This window comes from Camelus dromedarius, chromosome 20 (genome assembly GCF_036321535.1).
Source record: "Camelus dromedarius isolate mCamDro1 chromosome 20, mCamDro1.pat, whole genome shotgun sequence".
In the NCBI taxonomy this organism is placed as follows: Eukaryota; Metazoa; Chordata; class Mammalia; order Artiodactyla; family Camelidae; genus Camelus; species Camelus dromedarius.
The window spans coordinates 2,280,037-2,296,852 of record NC_087455.1 but is presented as its reverse complement, the minus strand read 5'-3'; the positions used below and the strand labels follow the sequence as shown (position 1 = coordinate 2,296,852).

Below are 16,816 nucleotides of genomic sequence, written 5' to 3'. Positions count from 1 at the left end.
TCCCCCAGGTCAAGGGCCTGAAGGCCAGGACAGCTCACAGGGGAGCCGCAGGCCAAGTGGGAGTTCCACAGGGGTGATGCTCCCTGAGCCAGGGGAGGGGAGGCCGGGCTGGGTGGGGAAGGGTGGCCCAGGTGTGACCTGGGTAGCCCAGTGACAGGAGGCCTTGGGGAAATGCCACATTCTAACTGCATGTGACAGCCCAGGGAAACTGAGGCACAGGACGGTGGGAGGGCTCTGCGCGGAGCCCAAGAGGTTTGGCTCCAGGGGTGAGGTGATCCCTGACTCAGTAGTGCTGCCTGCATGAGGGGCACTCCCACCTGCTCCTGGGGCAGCTACAATATTGTAATTACCCGGCCCACCTGAGCTGGGCAGTCTGGGAGGTGGCTTCTCAGGGCAGGGAGTGGAGGGGAGGCCAGCAACCCTGTCTGGGCGGGCGGGGAGGGTCGGGCAGGCTTTTTTGCCTTTTCTGGTGACTTCTTCCCGTGTGTCCCCCAGGCTTAGCCCAGCACCTGGCACTGGGAGGTACTCAGTGAACATCTAAATTGGATGGATGAATGAATGAATGAATGGACAAATGCTGCCCCCCTTCCCCTCTTGGAAAGGATCCTGAGGTCTGGGATGGGAGCCGGGGAGGCCACAGGGAGGACACAAGTGGCTGAACTGGCTCAGAGCCTCAGGGAGGGAGGGGTCACTGGGGGGGGGGTGAGGCACCCTGGTCAGGGATGGGTAAACAGGACTGGGGGGCCTTTGCGCAGAGGCAGGCAGCCTCAGGGGTGCAGTCCCCTCACGTGCTGGACACCTGGATGAGCTGTGGCCAGTGTGTCATATGTGATGTCACAGGCGGTATGGCTAGCAGTAGCCACACCTTCCAAGACGCTGTGTCCCCAGCTGTGAGCTCCCGGCAGGAAAGGCTGCTCCAGGGGTGGGGGCGTGAGGGAGGGGGTGGGGAGAGGCAGGGGAGGTGCCCTACCCCTCAGCTGCAGGGGTCTCGGGGGTGGCAGGAGAGGCACCAGCGGGGCACTTGGCGGCCCTGCTTCCCTGGTTGCATCTCAGTTTCCTCATCTGAGCTGCTGCCTGGAGGCCCTGTTTTCCAGCTGTCAGTGCCTCCTGCCCCTTGTCCCCTTGGCACCCCAGCAAGGCAGGGCTTGTCGTATCTTTTTCAGGTGAGGAGCCAGGGCTCCAAGGGGAGGTGGTCCAGGCAGCACTGGGTTAGCCCCCAGGCCTGAGAGCCCAGTCCCAGCTGGACCACAGGCTTGCGAGCTCCCCTCCCGCCCTGCTTCTCTCCTCTCGTGCGGGTCCCATCAGGGGAGTGTCCAGGCCCATCAAGGTGAGGCCAGGCTGGCTGAGGCTGAGGTGGGGAGGGCCCACGTCCTAGCTGGAGCTGAGGCAACAGCAGCCCTCAGAGTGGCAGTCAGCGCCTGCACCTGCTGCCTGCCTGGAGGCTCCACGTGGGCCTGGCAGGTTCCTGGTGGCCACAGGGTTCAGAAGACCCAAGACTCCTGGTCCGGCTCACCTGGTTGCCAGCCTGGCTGCTTTGTGTCCGCCCCTGATGACAGCTAGGGTGGAATCCAGAAGCCTCGTCCACGCTTTGACCGGTGCTCGCCCGTGGAGGTGGCAGTTACAGCTCCCAGGTCTGCGGTGGAGCTGTGGCCTGCCTGGGCAGTGCTGGGGCCTGATGGCATGTGAGGGTCACCTTGGGGAGAGGTGGGCCACTTGGTTTGGCAAGTGGGTACTATGCCCCACGAGGCACCATTAAAACCACTCTGTGGCGAGGGTGGCCCCTTGCAGCGCCTGAGGGGCAGTGTCCGTGCTGCCATCCTGGTGCCCTGTCCCGGGGGAGGGCGGAAACGCAAGCCTGTTCCCAAACAGCTCTGCTTCCAGGTCACAGCCCCATGACCAGCTTAGAGCTGGCATCCCTGCGGAAGGTGGGTTCCTCCCTGGCACTGTCACCACTTACAGAGGAGGCCACAGGCCCCACAGAGGACAAGGGTGGCCGGTCGAGCCCCGATGACAAGCTTCCAGATAGCAGGAGTGTGCCGGCTCCCTTCACTGGCCAGCTCCTCCTGGAGGCCTTCCCCGGCCACCTGGCCTTCCAGTTCTGCCTCCCACGACCCCTGCTGTGCTGGCCCATCTGCTCTGCAGCCTTCCCCCTGCGGGCCCCCAGCCCAGCAGTAGGCATTCAGGAGGCAGCAGAGGGAGGAATTCATAACTCAGGGAGGTGCCCGAAGATGGAAGGTGCCGCCAAGGAGCAGTGAGCTCCCTGCCACCGCAGGTGTGCAAGCTGGGGATTAGATGGCCTGGGTGATCTCAGGTTCCTCTGGACTTCAGGGGCTGAGATCCCGTGATGGGTTCTGGATACTCCCCAGATCTGGACCTCCGCCCAGAACGCTGGGTCATTTGTTCCTTCCGCAACAAGTTGGGAGCCCTCCTGGTGCCAGGCCCCATGTGGGAGGTGGGTGGAGTCGACAGCCTCTGGGTCCCTCCTTCCAGACATGCCTTCCCTGAGGCCGGGACACTCTCTGCTCTGAGGACATGTGGCTGAAGGGAGGAGGTTGGACAGGGGTGCTGGGAGAGGAGGCGGTGGAGCTTCGCCGGTGATGGGGGCTGGATCCTCAGTGCAAAGGGTGCAGGGACGGGAGTGCTCTGGGAAGGTTTCTCGAGGGCTTGGCGTGGGCTTGGCCTGTCGGGTCTCCCCTTCTGGGCCCCGAGCAGTGTGCAGACTTGGGCTTGCTCTGGGAGGTTTCCAGGAACGGCTCCTGCCCTGATAAAAATAGACTTCCCCGAAGGGCTTGGGACCGTGCCAGCTGCAGCAGGTGCCCCCCGGGCCTGGCTGGAGTGGGCGCCCCAGGCAAGGGGGAACAGGGGTGCTGGGGCCCAGGTCTGCAGCCTGAGCAGCCTGGTGGGCTCTGGGTGCTGGGTGTAGTATCATGGAGCCTGACGGGAGCTCGCACTGCGTCCAGATGACGATGCAGTGTCGGATGGTGGAAGTCGCTTGCCCAGGGCTCCTCTCTCCCAGGGAGCCGGGGTTGGGATGAGCAGGGTCTCCAGGGGGTCATCAAAACTCGGCCCCAGCTGTGGTTCTGCGTCCTGGCTTTGTGACTTGGGCAAGTCCCTTGACCCCTTTGAGCTGCTGTTTTATGAATAGTGTGGCCGACGTGTCTTGTTCAGGGGATGCAGTGTCCAGCACGGTGTCTGAGGGGACAGACCCTCAGAAATCGGTCAAGGCGGGAGACTGGTGTGGCTGAGTGCCCAGAGCTGGCCTTTAGGAAGATGCTGCTGGGAGTGGGGACCTAAGAGCACTGCAGTGGGAGTCCTAGCCTGAGCCGACCTTGCTTCTAGGTGGAGGAGCCCTTGCTGGGGGGCTCACGCCATCGGGCTCCCTGAGCTGGTGGGCAGGCCACCCAGCCTGGCTTGGGCGGGGCTCCAGTGGGCCTTTCTGCCCTGTCCACGGTTGTACTGTCCTTGCCTTCCTTGCCTGCTTGCCCAGCTGGGGTGGGAGGAGGGGGGGGTCACAGGCATGGCTGATACTCCCTGGGTACATGTGTGGGGACAGCCTGGGAGGGGGCTGTGCTCTGGGCTGGGCCCCCAGCCAGTTCCTCCCACCCCGCCCCTGTGGCGCTGACCGATGATTGCAGGGGCCAGGCTGGCTGTCTGGGAGCTGGGCTCAGAGCCGGGTTCCCAGCAAGGCAAGGCCCCTAGGGACCCTGTGTGCTGGGGGCTCTGCCCACCCTGCTCCACCCCCTTCCAAAGGCCTCACGGCTGGCCAGGGCAGGTAGAGTTGATCGCGATCCCAGGCTGCACTCTTGGGATCTGCAGTTTGGGGAGCACGTGTGTTGCTGACACGGTGAAGCCAGGACCCTGCCCATGCGGGCAGGCCCGGACCTGGGAGGGTTTCAATCACAGAGGGTCTCATGGGGAGGAGGCATCTGCACTGAGCACTGGAGAATGAGTGGGATGTGGACACCACACCCTGGGTGAATTCTGCCTGTCTGTGTGTCCCACTAGCTTTCTCACCTGCACGCTGGGGGTGGGGGGTGCAGGTTCAGAGCACACAGAAGGTACTCAGGAAGTGGAGGGGTTCCTCTGGCGCAAAGCTGGTTCCTCTGGGCAGGGCTCTAAGCAGGAGGACTTTGGGACCAGACCAGGTGGCCGGCCCTCATCCTGTGGGTGTCAGCCTCATGAAGCCACTTGGGCCGGGGCACCCTTCTTTCCATTTTCACTTCCTGCCGAGGCCCCCGCCAGGAGCCTAGTTCCTCGCCGAGGTCCTCCTGGCCCGGCTGCCCCAACTCTGATGTGTGAATCCTTCCTTCAAGATGGGGCCACGGGGAGCCCAGGACAGTTCTGGGGGGGGGGCGCACGGGTGAGGGGCACCAGAGCCCGGCGGGAGGCAGGCGGGGTGCTTGGACAGCGCCCCCGCCCTTGCATTTCCCCTTCCTCCGAAGCGCTTCCTCTCCCGGCTCGGCCCTCCACCGTCCCTTTGTTTGCCGGGCGCGTGGGCCAGCCCGTGGTTATATTTAGGCAGCAGGTGTGGGAGCCACAACAAGCTGGGTCGCCCGCCGGTCACCGGCCACACCGCCCACGTGACGCCCGGGCGCTATAAATAGCCCCCGGCCGCCAGGCCGCGGAGCACCCACGGGAGGCCGCCGCGCCCCTCGCACTGGGTCTCCGCGGCTCTCGGCCAGGCCCCGCGCGGCCCCGCGCGGATGGAGGCGGCAGCGGGACGCCTGCGGGCTGGTGAGCCTGGGCGGGGCGGGCGCGGGGCGGGCCGGGGGGACCCCAGCCCCGCCCCCGGGGAGGGGGCCCGCAGCCCTCAGAACCAGCCCCCACACAACCCGTGGCAAACGCACCGTGCGGGATGGGTGCCCCACCCACTGCCCCAGCCCAGCCCAGGCCAGCCCACCGGATCCCAGCCCTGCCCACGGTGCTCCCACGCCCGTGCCTTAGCTCTCCTGGGGCCCAGCTGGGCCCTAGTTCTGCAGGCTTCTTCCAAATCATCCAAGCTCCCCGGTCCAGAGAGGATGGCACTCTCTGAAGCCCTCTGGAGTTGCTCTCGGCCAGCTCCTTAACCATCTGTGCCACCAGCAATAAGCTGCCTGGACTTGAGGCTGAGAAAACCCACAGGGAGCATGTACCAGGCACCGGGCACGGGCAGGGCCCAGAGAAGGTCCTCCATCTCTCCCTGGCCTGTTTCCTGATGTACAGGGACAAGGATGGGGCCTCCACTAGCAGATCTGAAAAGGATGGCTGTTCTGGGCATAGCAGAGGGCTCAGAGCCTGCCCTGGAGAGGAGGCCGGCTGAGGTCCCTACATAGCAATGTGGGGCCAGTGGCAGGAAGGCCAGAGGGAGGGGCGTTGGGCTCCCAGAAGGCTCCTGCTTCACGGGGGGTGGAGGAGACCTGAGGAGTGGTGACTGGTGGTCTTGGGTCGGCCCTGCCTGGGGACATGACTCAGTGACCTCACTGAGGGGGTGTGGTCAGTAGGAAGGGTGCCTCCCTGGAGGGAGGCCAGAAGGTCTGGTTGAGCCCTGTGAGGCTGCCAGGGGCCAGAAGTCGGGGTATCACTGCTTTGCTCACTCGTGGGGAGGGGGGACCCCGGACACTGTGGAGACAAGTGGGGTGTGTGGCAAGACCCCAGCCCAGCTTGGGTAGTGATCTTGGTCTAAACCTTGGCCCAGACCCTGACCCTATCCTAGCTAGGGCCCTGCCAGTTTGGCCCCTGACCCTTGCCAGCAGGGGACACTTGAGGCTCACTTGGTTGGTAGTGTGGGGTGGCTCTGGGTCCTCAGCCTGGAGGGCCGTCCAGGGACACTGGCAGCAGAGCCTGGCCTTCTGCTCCTGCTCACGGGGTCTCCCCAGGTGCCCAGCAACTGTGAGTGGTGAGGTGGTGGCTCATTCCCTCAGGAGAGGCCTGTAGTCTTGTGGCTTCCTTGGGTCTTTGTCCTTTCTTTCTGGTAAACACACTACCACATGGGAACACCCCACAGCCCCAGGAGGGGCAAGTGTTTGTGTGCTGCTCAGGGCGCCGGCCGCGGCCTCTTTCCTCTCCTGTGCTCCGAGCTGGTTTGCTCTGAGATGGTGTGGGTCTGGGCTGGCTGAACCAGGACAGCATCCCTTCTCCTTGGCGTTTTACCCCTCCCTGGGGACCCCCATGTACCCCTCCTGGACAAAGCAAGGGGCAGAATGTGAGCCGTGGCACCTGCCCTGAGCCTGGGAGCAGCGGTGGAGCTGGCCCTGCATGTCCAGTGTCCCAGCTCTGCGCCCTAATTGTGCCTGGGCCCAGCCTGCCTGGTGGGCAGCTGGATAAGAGGGTGCTGGCTGGGGCAGAGGTAAGAAGTGTTGGGTTGGAGGATGGAGGACCTGCCTGGTGAGCAAGTGGGACTACTGGCCCTGGGGCTTGGGCTGAGACCAGTGGCTGGAGGGGTTTGCTAACCCCTGGGTTGTGCCAGAGGGGTCCCCTTTGGCTCCTCACTGTGCAGATGGAGAAACTGAGGCTAGTGATGTGCCCCAGGTCTCCACGTGTCTGTGGGGCGGAAGTGGGGTTGGATGCTCTTGCTGGGGTCCTGGCCCTGGCCCTTTGGGGCCCAGAGTGGGAGAGACAGGTGTGCGAGTGGTTGATGCTCTCTTTGTGGCTGAGCAGCCTCTCTCCCTGGGGCCCTGTCACAGTGGGACCCTATGCCTGGCCCCCTGCATTGTTACCACCTCGGCCTGCACCTGGTGGCTGGCCCTGGCCCTTTGGCCCCTGTGATCTGTCCCTACTTCTCTGAACTCCTGGAGGGCAGAGCCGCCTTGTTTGCGCCCAGTGCCTGGCCAGCCCTGTGGGGGAGTGGTGGCCAGTGGTCCGGGGGCAGAGGCAGACCAGAGCCCGAGGTTTCCACGGGGAAGCTCTTGGGAGATGTTTAAGATGGGACATGGCTGTGGTGACCCTCACCCTGCTGTGCTCGGGTGCCCTGACCTCTGTTCCTGAGCTTCTTTCCCTGAGGGCTGGCCATCCCGGAATAACCTGGGCTTGGAAATCCCAGAGGCCAGAATTCCGCAGAGGAGAGGGCGACTGTCCTGGGTGGGGATGGGGTTTCTGCTGATTGCGGGCCGTGGAGGGGCTGGGCTTCAGGGGGGCTAGGCTTCTGTTACCGCAGACCACTTTGACGTTTGTGTTGGGGTTCAGCACATCCCCAGGGCATGTGTGTGTCCCTCTCTGCCCTGTCCTGGTGGCTGTTCTGTCACCTCAGGGCTGTGGGTCAGCCCTGGCTGGAGCTGTCCTTCCTGGGGCTCCTGGGGTGTGGTTGGGGGAGCTGAGGCCCAAGGAGGGTCGCTCCTTCAGCATGGAGCTGCAGCAGGGCTGGGGAGAGCACTGGCCGTGACGGAGGGGATGGGCCAGGGCTCCCAGTGACCCCTTTTCTGTTCGCTTCCCTCTCCCCTCCTCCCCCAGACGCTGCCTGCCGCTGACCAGCCTGGGATTTATGGAGAGGGCCTCGGGGGGCAGCTCTCAATACCGCCGCGCCCAGCATCGCCGCCGCACCTGCTGCTGACGGGGCCCCTGCGCCTCTGGCCCCCACCATTGCCCTCCCCGGCCCATGGGTGCCGCCGCCCGGCCCGGGGCCGGCTCTGCCTCCTGAGCCCCCTGCCCCACTCCAGGACTCGCTGTACCCCGATGGGGTAACGTGACAAAGGCCCCGCTCAGAGCCGCCCATCTGCCCACCACGGCCACCGCCGCCTGTGACCCCACCACCCCAAGGCTGCCCTGTTGGTTCAGTTCAAGTTTGTTTTTCTTTTGGTCCTTGGCAATTTGGGGCCTGCCTTTGAGTGAAGGCGGCTGTTTCCCCGTCCTCCGATGCAGAGACGGCGTCCCTGGCGACAGGCTCAGCGCTGGACACGGCCACGGCGGCCGGATTCACTTCGGGCTTTTTAAGTTTTCTTTGCTGGGTTGTCGTTGTTTTTCCCTTTTGCCCCCTTATAATTGTCTGGCTCTGAGAGGCGGGAGCTTGGACTGGTCTTACTTTTGGGGGGCGATTTTGTTTCTTTTGTTTTTTAAAGCCTTGGGTTTTCCTTTTTAATTACCCGCATTCCGGGCGGCATCCTCCCCCCTCCAAGTATTTGCACAATATTTGTGCGGGGTTTTGGGGGGCAGGTTTTTAAAAAAGCATTTCCTCTCTCTTGGACAAGCACAGGGATCTTGTTCTCCTTGGGTTTTGGGGGGCTAGTGAGGCCTCTCCTCCGTGTCCCCGGCCCTGCCCACAGCCCCTTCCTGGGCACCGCCCGGCTTCGGGAGGAGCCATGGCGCGGATGAACCGGCCCGCCCCTGTGGAGGTGAGCTACAAGCACATGCGTTTCCTCATCACTCACAACCCCACCAACGCCACCCTCAGCACCTTCATCCAGGTGAGTGCCCAGCAAGCCCAGCTGCGCCGCCCTGGCCTCCCGAGAGCCCCCAGTGTGAGACGGGCTTGGGAGCAGAACTGCCACCCAGGTTCCAGGGTCCCCAGGGCACACGAGAGTGTCCTGTGGAGCTGGGGTGTGAGGACTTGTGGGGGACTTGCTGGGCCCCCTGGGGCCTGCAGGCTGGGCCGGTGCATGGACAGTGGGAGGCCACGCTGCATGGACACAGCCAGGTGCAGAGGCAGGAGGAGAGATGGACATCGCCTCCTCAGGACATCACCTGTGGCTGGGCTCTCCTGAGCACTTTGCTGGCCCTTTGTCCTCCAGGCAGGGGCTGAGCAGGAAGGAGGAGGGAGGGGCCCCCAGGTGAGCAGGGGCTGCTTAAACAGCCAGGGGTCAGGCGGAGGGGGGATGGGGTGTGAAAGCCAGCGCCACCTCCGGCCCACAGGCTTTGGGGGAATCCTTGGGTTAGAACAGACAGCGGGGAGCTTCAGGGCACAGATACCTGTGTGAGGAGAGGCTGGGCAAGAGTCCGAGCTGGCCACTGCACCCTGGAGAGCCAGCAGGCAGAGCTGTGCGCTGCTCGCAGCCCCGTAAGACGTGGCCAGATGCGTTTGCAGGGCCTGCCGTTCTCCGCATGGCCCTGCAAGAGCCTGGCCTCTGCAGTGAGCCTTGCTGTTTGCAGGGCCTGTGGCTATGGGGGGGCAGCATTCGTGGGCTCAGACCTCCAGCTGTTCCCTCTGCAACATGAGATAAGGCCCCTTGAGTACTTGTCATAGTTAAACAGGGGCCAGGGCATGAGAGGACTTAAACACCTTCCCTCGGGGCACCTGGACCTCAGACACTGAGCTGGGGGCCCTATAGAGGAGGGCTGTCCCCCTGCATAGCTGAGACCTTTGAGATAATAGCAGGATCTTGGGGAAGACTGAGCACATCACTCAGGTTGTGATTGGGTTCAGGGCTCAGTCTGGGACCAGGATCAGGGCTTAGTCTAGGACGAGGGTCAGGGCTCAGTCTGGGACGAGGGTCAGGGCTCAGTGTGGGACCAGAATCAGGGCTCAGTCTGGGACGAGGGTCGGGGCTCAGTGTGGGACCAGGGTCAGGGCTCAGTCTGTGATGAGCGTCAGGGCTCAGTGTGTGACCAGGGTCAGGGTTCAGAAAGTGACCAGGGTCAAGGCTCAGCCCTGGGCGGGTGGCAGCACTCTGCTGCAGGCACAGAGGGGTCTGAGGTGTCCTGTGGCCTCAGAGCCCTGCAGCCCCTCCTGCTGCCTGCATTCTCAGAATAGCTCCATGCTGTCCTCACTGTGTTTCGTGTCCCCGTCGCATGATTCCTCACCACTCTGAAAATAGCTGCTGGGAGCAGGTCGGGGTGGGAGCAGCCCCTGCACGTGGACCCCATGGAGTGGAGCCTGCCCCCCACCCCCAGCGTATAAATATTGTTGTGCCTGGCTGTCAACTGCCTTGACCTTTTCCCTGGTAGCTTGGGGCTTCCCCCTGGTGTGCAGGGCCTGGTTCCCTTCTGGCCACCATCTGAGCAGGTGCCTGCCCTCCCTGCTCTGAGGCACCCCTGCCCACTGAGGCCTGCCCCTCTGAGACTCTGAAGGCCCCTGTGTGGGGTCTGGCTGTGACCCTTGACTAGACCTGTCTTGCAACCCCGGCTGAGAGGGCTGCTCAGAGCAGGGACCACACAGGAGCCCACTTGTGGGCTGGTGGTGTCCTGTCCCTGCCTGAGGACCCAGGGGCTTTGTCTGGAAAATGCTGGTGCATCTGGGATCCTGAGCACCCAAGAGGAGGGAGGTGACATGCTGGGGAACTGGTTCACAGCTGTGTAGCCGAGATGGCAGTGCGGGTAGGTGGGGGCACCCTCCCTGCTGCTGGGTGGGCCTAGGGACAGGTGCCCCAGGAGCATCAGGAAAGACCCAACCCCCGGCAAGTCACTGAGCCTGAAAGTTTGTGAACCACGGGTAACTCACGCTGGGCATCAGCCTTCCTGCCTTGTTGAGGGGGGCATGCCCTTGCCCCAGGGGCCTCAATCAGGGGGTCCCCACCCCTGAGCCCCGTAACCCCAGCCCAGACCTGCCTTCCTCCCTCCCTGCCAGGACCTGAAGAGGTACGGGGCCACCACTGTGGTGCGTGTGTGCGAAGTGACCTACGACAAGGCCCCGCTGGAGAGGGATGGCATCACCGTCGTGGTGAGGGTCACGGGGTGCAGGGGGTGTTGCTGCTGTCTCGGGGTGTACGGTTGGGGTTGCTGGGGCTCCCCTCGGCCTGGGCAGTGGTTTGGAAGCCCCTCCGTTGTGAGGCAGGCACACGTGGCCTTGCTGCGTGCCACCTGCCACCCCCAGCCGTGTGCGTGCCCAGGCCACATGCTGTCTGGGCACATCTCTAGGGTGGACGTGCTGTCCCTGGCCAGCCTGGCTCGGGAGGTGGGCCCACACTTGTGCGCAGCCACAGCCAGGGCTCCCGCCCCTGGGCCCCCGTGTGCCACGGGGCTGGCAGGCCCGGCAGACACCAGTGCTCCTCAGCCTCATGGCGGCCCCACGTGGGGCTCTGTCGTGGGGAATCAGGCTCTGGTCAGCCTGTCAGGCCACAGCTAGACAGTGTCAGAGCTGGGAATGCCCGGGTAGTGGCTCGTTCATAGTAACATCCCCACCCCCCAGCACGTGGCGGGGGCTCTGACCCCAACAGCCCTGCTGGCGGGGAGCTCGGCTCCACTGGGCAGGCCGCCCCAGGTCCCCGAGGGAGCACAGGGCAGAGCCGGGACCCCCGCGGCTCTGAGCTGGCACCTCCACGTCTGGGCTCTCTCAGGGGCCTCACCTCTGTCTTGCTGTCTGGTGTTTGGGGCCCTGTCGCCGGGCAGTGGGGTGCCTCTGGGAGGGGGCGTTGCGTGTGCCTGTCGGGTCACTGGGGAGGCTCTCTGCCGAGGCTGTTAGCAGGGGTCCTTGGGGCTGTTTCCTTGGTCCCCGGTTGTGGGGACCGGTGTCCAGGTGGAAGGCAGGGTAGCTCTACTGTCACATCTCCGTGGGCCGGGCCACGGGCTTCCCTGTGCCTCAGCTGCTGCAGCCAGAGCCCCGGGGCCAGCACTGAGGGTGGGCCCCGAGCCAGGAGACGGTGGTGGAAGTGGCCGGGCAGGCCTGCCTGAAGTCCTCCCCTGCCCCTTCCTGGCTGTGTCGCCCCAGGTCCCTCGCCTGTAGGGCAAGGGTGCTTGAAAGGCTCCAGATGAGCACGTGTAAAGGAGCCTGTGGCCTTCCCCTCCCCTCCCACTGCAGCAGTAAGGGTTCCGGTTAGACTTACGGCAGCCAGGCAAACCAGTTTCCTCCAGGGGTTGCCAAATCTGGAGGCCACGTACTGGATTAGATGCCCCAGGGGCTTCGCCTTGCTGGGCCCATGTAGATTCACCCCTGGTGCCAAACGGTGCTAATTCTGGGGCCGCTCACTCTGCCCCACATGAGTCTGCTTCACTCAAGTATCTCCTTCCTCACGGGGCTGGGCCTGCTCTGTGCAGCCAAGCTGGGGGCTGGGGACGCAGAGAGGCATGTCAGCCATGTTCATGGACAGACCCCCTTGGGCCTGCTGACCCAGAATCTCTTGGCTCGGTGAGGATCAGGCTATGACCCCAGAATCGCAGTGTGGCTGACGTGGAGAAGAGCAGGGCTTCCAAAAGGAAAGAGTAGGGTGTTCTGGGAAGCTTCCTGGAAGAGGGAACAGCCGAAGGGAAGGGAAGGGATGAGGAGGAGCCTTGCAGTTGGAGCCCTTTGGGGCCTGTGCCCTGACCCTGACCCTCGTGGGCTCACAGGCTCCTGACATCCTCCATGCTTCTCCCAGTGCCCCGACCTATCCTGGGTCTCACCCCATCTTTGGGTGTGGGGGTCTGCTGCTTTCTGCAGGACTGGCCGTTTGACGATGGGGCACCCCCGCCTGGCAAGGTGGTGGAGGACTGGCTGAGCTTGCTGAAGACCAAGTTCTGTGATGACCCTGGCAGCTGCGTGGCCGTGCACTGTGTGGCCGGCCTGGGACGGTGAGCTGCAGGGCAGGGCGGCTTGCCTGAACCTGGGGACCCTGGGGCCTGGCTCGCTTTTGGGTGTGGGTGTGGAGCCTCCATCACATGTGACCTCCCTCTTAGGGGGTCCCCAGAAGCAGGCAGGGAGGAAGTCCTTGAGCAGGAAGGAGCTCAGCCCCATCCCTCCCCAGACACAAAGACTCCACCCCCACCCATAGCCGGTTTGACCTGGGCAGTGGAATCCTACTTGTATAGGGATCGGCTGGGGTTGATAGTGAAGTATCAGGCTCTTGTCCATGGCCATACACAGGCCCAGCGCTTCGTCCTCCCTCTTTGAACTCTCCCAACATCACACTTACACACAAGGAGCCTGAGGCACAGAGAGGTTGCCTGGCCCCCCAGAGGTCACACAGCAGGGACTGGAAGAGCCAGGATTTGGGATCCCATGCGCTCCCCAGGGGAGGGAAGGGCACTGGGAAAGTGCAGGCAGCCCTCAGGCCTTGAGGGTGACGGTGTTCACTCTGCGTCTCTCAGGGGAGGGGTGGGTGTGGAGGCTTGGATGACCGGCTCCTGCTGTCTGCCCTAGGGCTCCGGTCCTCGTGGCGCTGGCCCTCATCGAGAGCGGGATGAAGTATGAGGATGCCATCCAGTTCATCCGACAGTGAGTGGCCGGTGGGGGGAGGTGGCAAGTGTGGGGGCCCCAGGTGGAGAGGGCCCAGTGCCCTGCCAGCAGGCACTCCTGACCTCTGGGCCCAGGGTGTCCTCTGAGGTGTCCCTGAGCCCAATGCAGCCTCATATTGTGGTACCAATGCATCTCCCAGGCCATGAGACCCCCACAGCCAGGCCTCCTGGCCCCAGCTGAGAACTGGTCCCTGTGTGTGGCCTGCTCCCTGGTGCTGTGAGGTGTGGGTGAGGAAAGGCCACAGGGAGGGCCCGGCTGGTACCATCTCCATGGCTTGTGGCTCCCTCAGCCTGGGGCATATCAGTCAGCACAGGCTGGGACATGCTGAGTAACAAGCAGGCCCAAACCCATCTCTGACATAGGGAGTCATGGCAAACAACTCTTTAAGCCCCCAGCAGTCGTGATATGGGGTGTCACTCCCCTCACTTCTCGGAAGGGGAAGGACACCCAGACCCCATCCAATCCTGCCCCTCAGTGAAGGGAACCTGAAAACCTTCCATGGCACCTCGACTCCCTGCCCTAACAGCCCCAGGGACGACTGACACACTAGTGTCGTTCAGAGCAACCCTCATGCCGCCCTGGCCCCTGGGCTCCACTCCTAGTGTGCTCTCTGGCTGGGGACCCTTCCTACTTCTTGGCCCCCATGGAGGTCTCCCAGCCTCCTCCTCCTTAGGAGGGCCTCCCATCTGCCACTGCTCCTGGGAAAAGCGTGCTGGTGGGGCAGGGTCCTGGGGCATCAGCAGGGAAGGTGGGACTGACTGCAGAGGACCTAGGGCTGCGCTGGGCCCGAGTCCACCCCCAGCCCGGCCCACTGAGAGAGTGTGTGTGTGTGTGTGTGGGGGGGGCACACACACGTGCTCTGTGCCTGGGTGTGTTCTTGCTCTGCTCCCCCAACGGTGGCTCCCAGGGCACAGCTATCTCCTTCTCCCGGAGGCAGGCTTGTTTACCAGCCAAGCGGCAGGTGCTGCGTGTGCCTGCAGGTGCTCAGGCCTCCTGCACGTATGCACACGTGCACTTACATGAACACACTATTTCTCTCTGTGAGCCTAAGTGCAGCTCTGCATCTTGGCACAGGTCCGAGGGGGCACCCAGCAGGAGGGCCGGGCCTTCACCATAGCCTCTCCTCCCCCTACCTTGGTGACCTTGTGGTCCCCCGGCTTGAGGCCCGAGGCCCGTGATCGGGGCTGGGTGGGCCCAACCCGGTGATTCAGAACAACACAAGCTCGTTCCTCTTCTGCTCACAACTCACTGGCCAGAGCAAGTCCATGGCCACGTCTGAGGTCATGTGCAGTTGGGGTGGATGAGCTCCAGAAGTGTCAGATGGGTGGCCCTAGGTGCCCCCAAACCTGGGCATCTGAGGTCCACCTCACTCCTCCCAGAGAGTGGGGATCCCCAGGTTCCATCCCTGTGGCCTCTGGGGTCCCAAGGCCTGGGGTTGGGGTGGTGCCCAGGTAAACACGGGAGACTTGGAAGGTCGGGACCTTGTGGGTGGGGAGGTCAGGGAGTCAGCCTGGAGGAGGCGATGGCCAGGTGAGTTGAAGGCCAGCAGCGGTGACTGCAGGTGACTGGAAGGGTGATTCTGGCAGCGGGAACAGCTCAGAGGGAGGACGGGCTCAGCTGGCCATGGAGACCCACTGCAGCCCCACTGGATTCTGGGGCCCCAGGGCAGGGCAGGTGGCCAAGCCCAGGTACCACCTCATCCCCACCCCTGTCCTGTCTGCCCAGGAAGCGGCGAGGAGCCATCAACAGCAAACAGCTCACCTACCTGGAAAAGTACCGGCCGAAGCAGAGGCTGCGGTTCAAGGACCCACACGCGCACAAGACCCGGTGCTGCGTCATGTAGCTCAGGACCCGGATGCCTCGCCCTGGGGGCTCAGCAGCGCTCCCGAGCCTCCAGCTCGCCTTCTCTCCCGCCACCTCGGCACACCCGCCATTGACGGGTCCTGCTCGCCCCCGTTCCGTGCCATCTCCTTCTGTCTGTTCCCCCGTGTCTGTGCGTGCACATGTGTGCACGTCTGCATCTGTCCTGGTCCACCCTTCCCTTTGTCCTCATGCCCTGCGTCTCCGTCTCTGTGCTGTGCCCTCGCTCCGTCTCTCTCTCTGAGGCTGAACGTCCCCCTCCCCGCCGCACCCCTTGCTCTCCTGCCGTGGCCTCCCTGCACTGCCCCTGGGCAGCTCTCCACTCTGGCCCGTTTGTTTGGGGGCAAGTGTATTTTTTAACCACTGGGCCTCGCCTTTCCTCTGCAGCCCCTCCCCCTGACCTGTTCGTGGCACCTTAAATTATTGAGTCTGGGGCGGTCAGATGTTCTGGACACTCGAAGGCAATAAAACCGGACCCTGTGGCTGTGTGTGCTTGGAGAGTAGGGTATGGGGCCAGGCAGCCTTGGGACGACAGGCGGGTCCCAGGGAGAATGCTGTCCAGGATGGGATCCCGCAGCCCCGCCTGCGGGCTGTGATCCCCCCACCGCCCCCACCCCCGGTGTCTGGCCTGGGGCTCCCCCTGGTGTCCATGCCGCGTCCCTGCGCCCCCTGGCTCAGGGACAGTGGACAACACTGAGGGACCAGAACGCAGGCTGAGTGGGCTCCGCCTGTTGCTGTGTTGCTGCTTTGGGGGCTGGGCAGTGGCAGGCAAGGCTGGGTCACCAGCTCTGCCCTTGTGCAGGACGGGCTGGGGTTCACTTGGTAATTCTCTGGGCCTTGTGTCCAGCGGGGAGGCTGCCCCGTGCTGCCCCCACCAGATGTCCTCATTTCAGCCTTAGAAGCCCAGAGAAAGTGGTGGGTGATGGCCAGCTGGGCTTGGGGTGGAGGGACCCACCATCCCATCAGCCCACGGCAGGCAGGGGGGGCAGGAGGGGTGGAGGGTGACCCCAGGGCACCTGGCGTGATGAGTCTGCATGTGTGGGGGCGCTAGACCTGCCTGAGGGCATGGATTGCCCGGCCCGGTGTTCCGATGTGCAGATCTTGCAGAGCTGGGGGCCCACCCCTCCCTGGGTTGGGTGGGAGGGTGACCCACCGGGACTCAGGCCCCATCTCTCCGCCCTGGCCTGCTGGCTGGCCTGGCAGTGAACTGTTACCACTGGTGCTGTTAATGGGGCACCTTCCATGTGCCCGTGCCTGCTGGTGGGAACTGGGCCTTCCCCCACTTCCAGACAGCCTGAGCCTCAGTTTCCCCTGGGGGCTTGTCCAGGAACCCACTGGGTCCAGGCCCGGCCAGCTCCTAGCATTTACTAAACCAGACTTTCTGGAGGGAGAATGAAGCCCGGGGGAATGTGAAGGAGGCAGCCAGAGGGCAACCGCTGGGTGAATCCAGAGAAGCCCCCTCTTAGGGGACCTGGCACCCCCACCGAGGGGCCATACCCACCAGGCTGGATGGAGAGGACCCTCTCCCTGGGTCCTTTGGTCCTGAAGGAGTGCACCCCCCATCCCCTCTGGCCAGGGGGTTGAGGGAGAGGAGCGATCATTGGGCACCCTCATGGACAAGATGGGGAGTCATGAAAAGGCAAACCCAACCAAAACCCCTCCTCGGGTGGCTGTATTCAGAGATGGCAGACAGGTGGAGAGGGGCCGCCATCTCCCCCGTGGGTTATTTCCTTTCCCCAAACACATCCAAGGATGCAAATGAATCTGGAGTGTGTCCAGGAAGTTGCTGTATTTTTTTCAAGCTGCCATCCAAGTTTTGGGTCCTCTTGGGTGCCAGCCCTGGGGACCCCCATCCCTGCCCCACGGGGCTCACAGTCTACAGCAAGGTGAGACAGGCAAGGT

The 16,816-nt window shown here is 63.8% G+C and overlaps 1 protein-coding gene across 3 annotated transcripts in view; it reads left to right on the top strand.

Annotated features, from left to right (window-relative positions):
- PTP4A3 (protein tyrosine phosphatase 4A3) overlaps positions 1 to 15,396 on the top strand; it is a 33,360-nt gene extending 17,964 nt beyond the window's left edge. The window contains exons 1-6 of one of the 3 annotated variants that reach the window (XM_064476790.1): positions 2,533 to 2,551; positions 7,426 to 8,375; positions 10,472 to 10,564; positions 12,260 to 12,390; positions 12,959 to 13,033; positions 14,780 to 15,396. In XM_064476790.1, coding sequence (XP_064332860.1) covers positions 8,271 to 8,375; positions 10,472 to 10,564; positions 12,260 to 12,390; positions 12,959 to 13,033; positions 14,780 to 14,897 — 522 coding nt within the window. In that variant the 5' untranslated portion in view covers positions 2,533 to 2,551; positions 7,426 to 8,270 and the 3' untranslated portion in view covers positions 14,898 to 15,396. Of the gene's footprint in view, positions 1 to 2,532; positions 2,552 to 4,637; positions 4,735 to 7,425; positions 8,376 to 10,471; positions 10,565 to 12,259; positions 12,391 to 12,958; positions 13,034 to 14,779 lie in introns of those variants that run through there. The other 2 variants (XM_031439715.2, XM_064476789.1) reach the window with 2 other exon arrangements.
- The last annotated feature ends 1,420 nt before the right edge of the window (positions 15,397 to 16,816 follow it).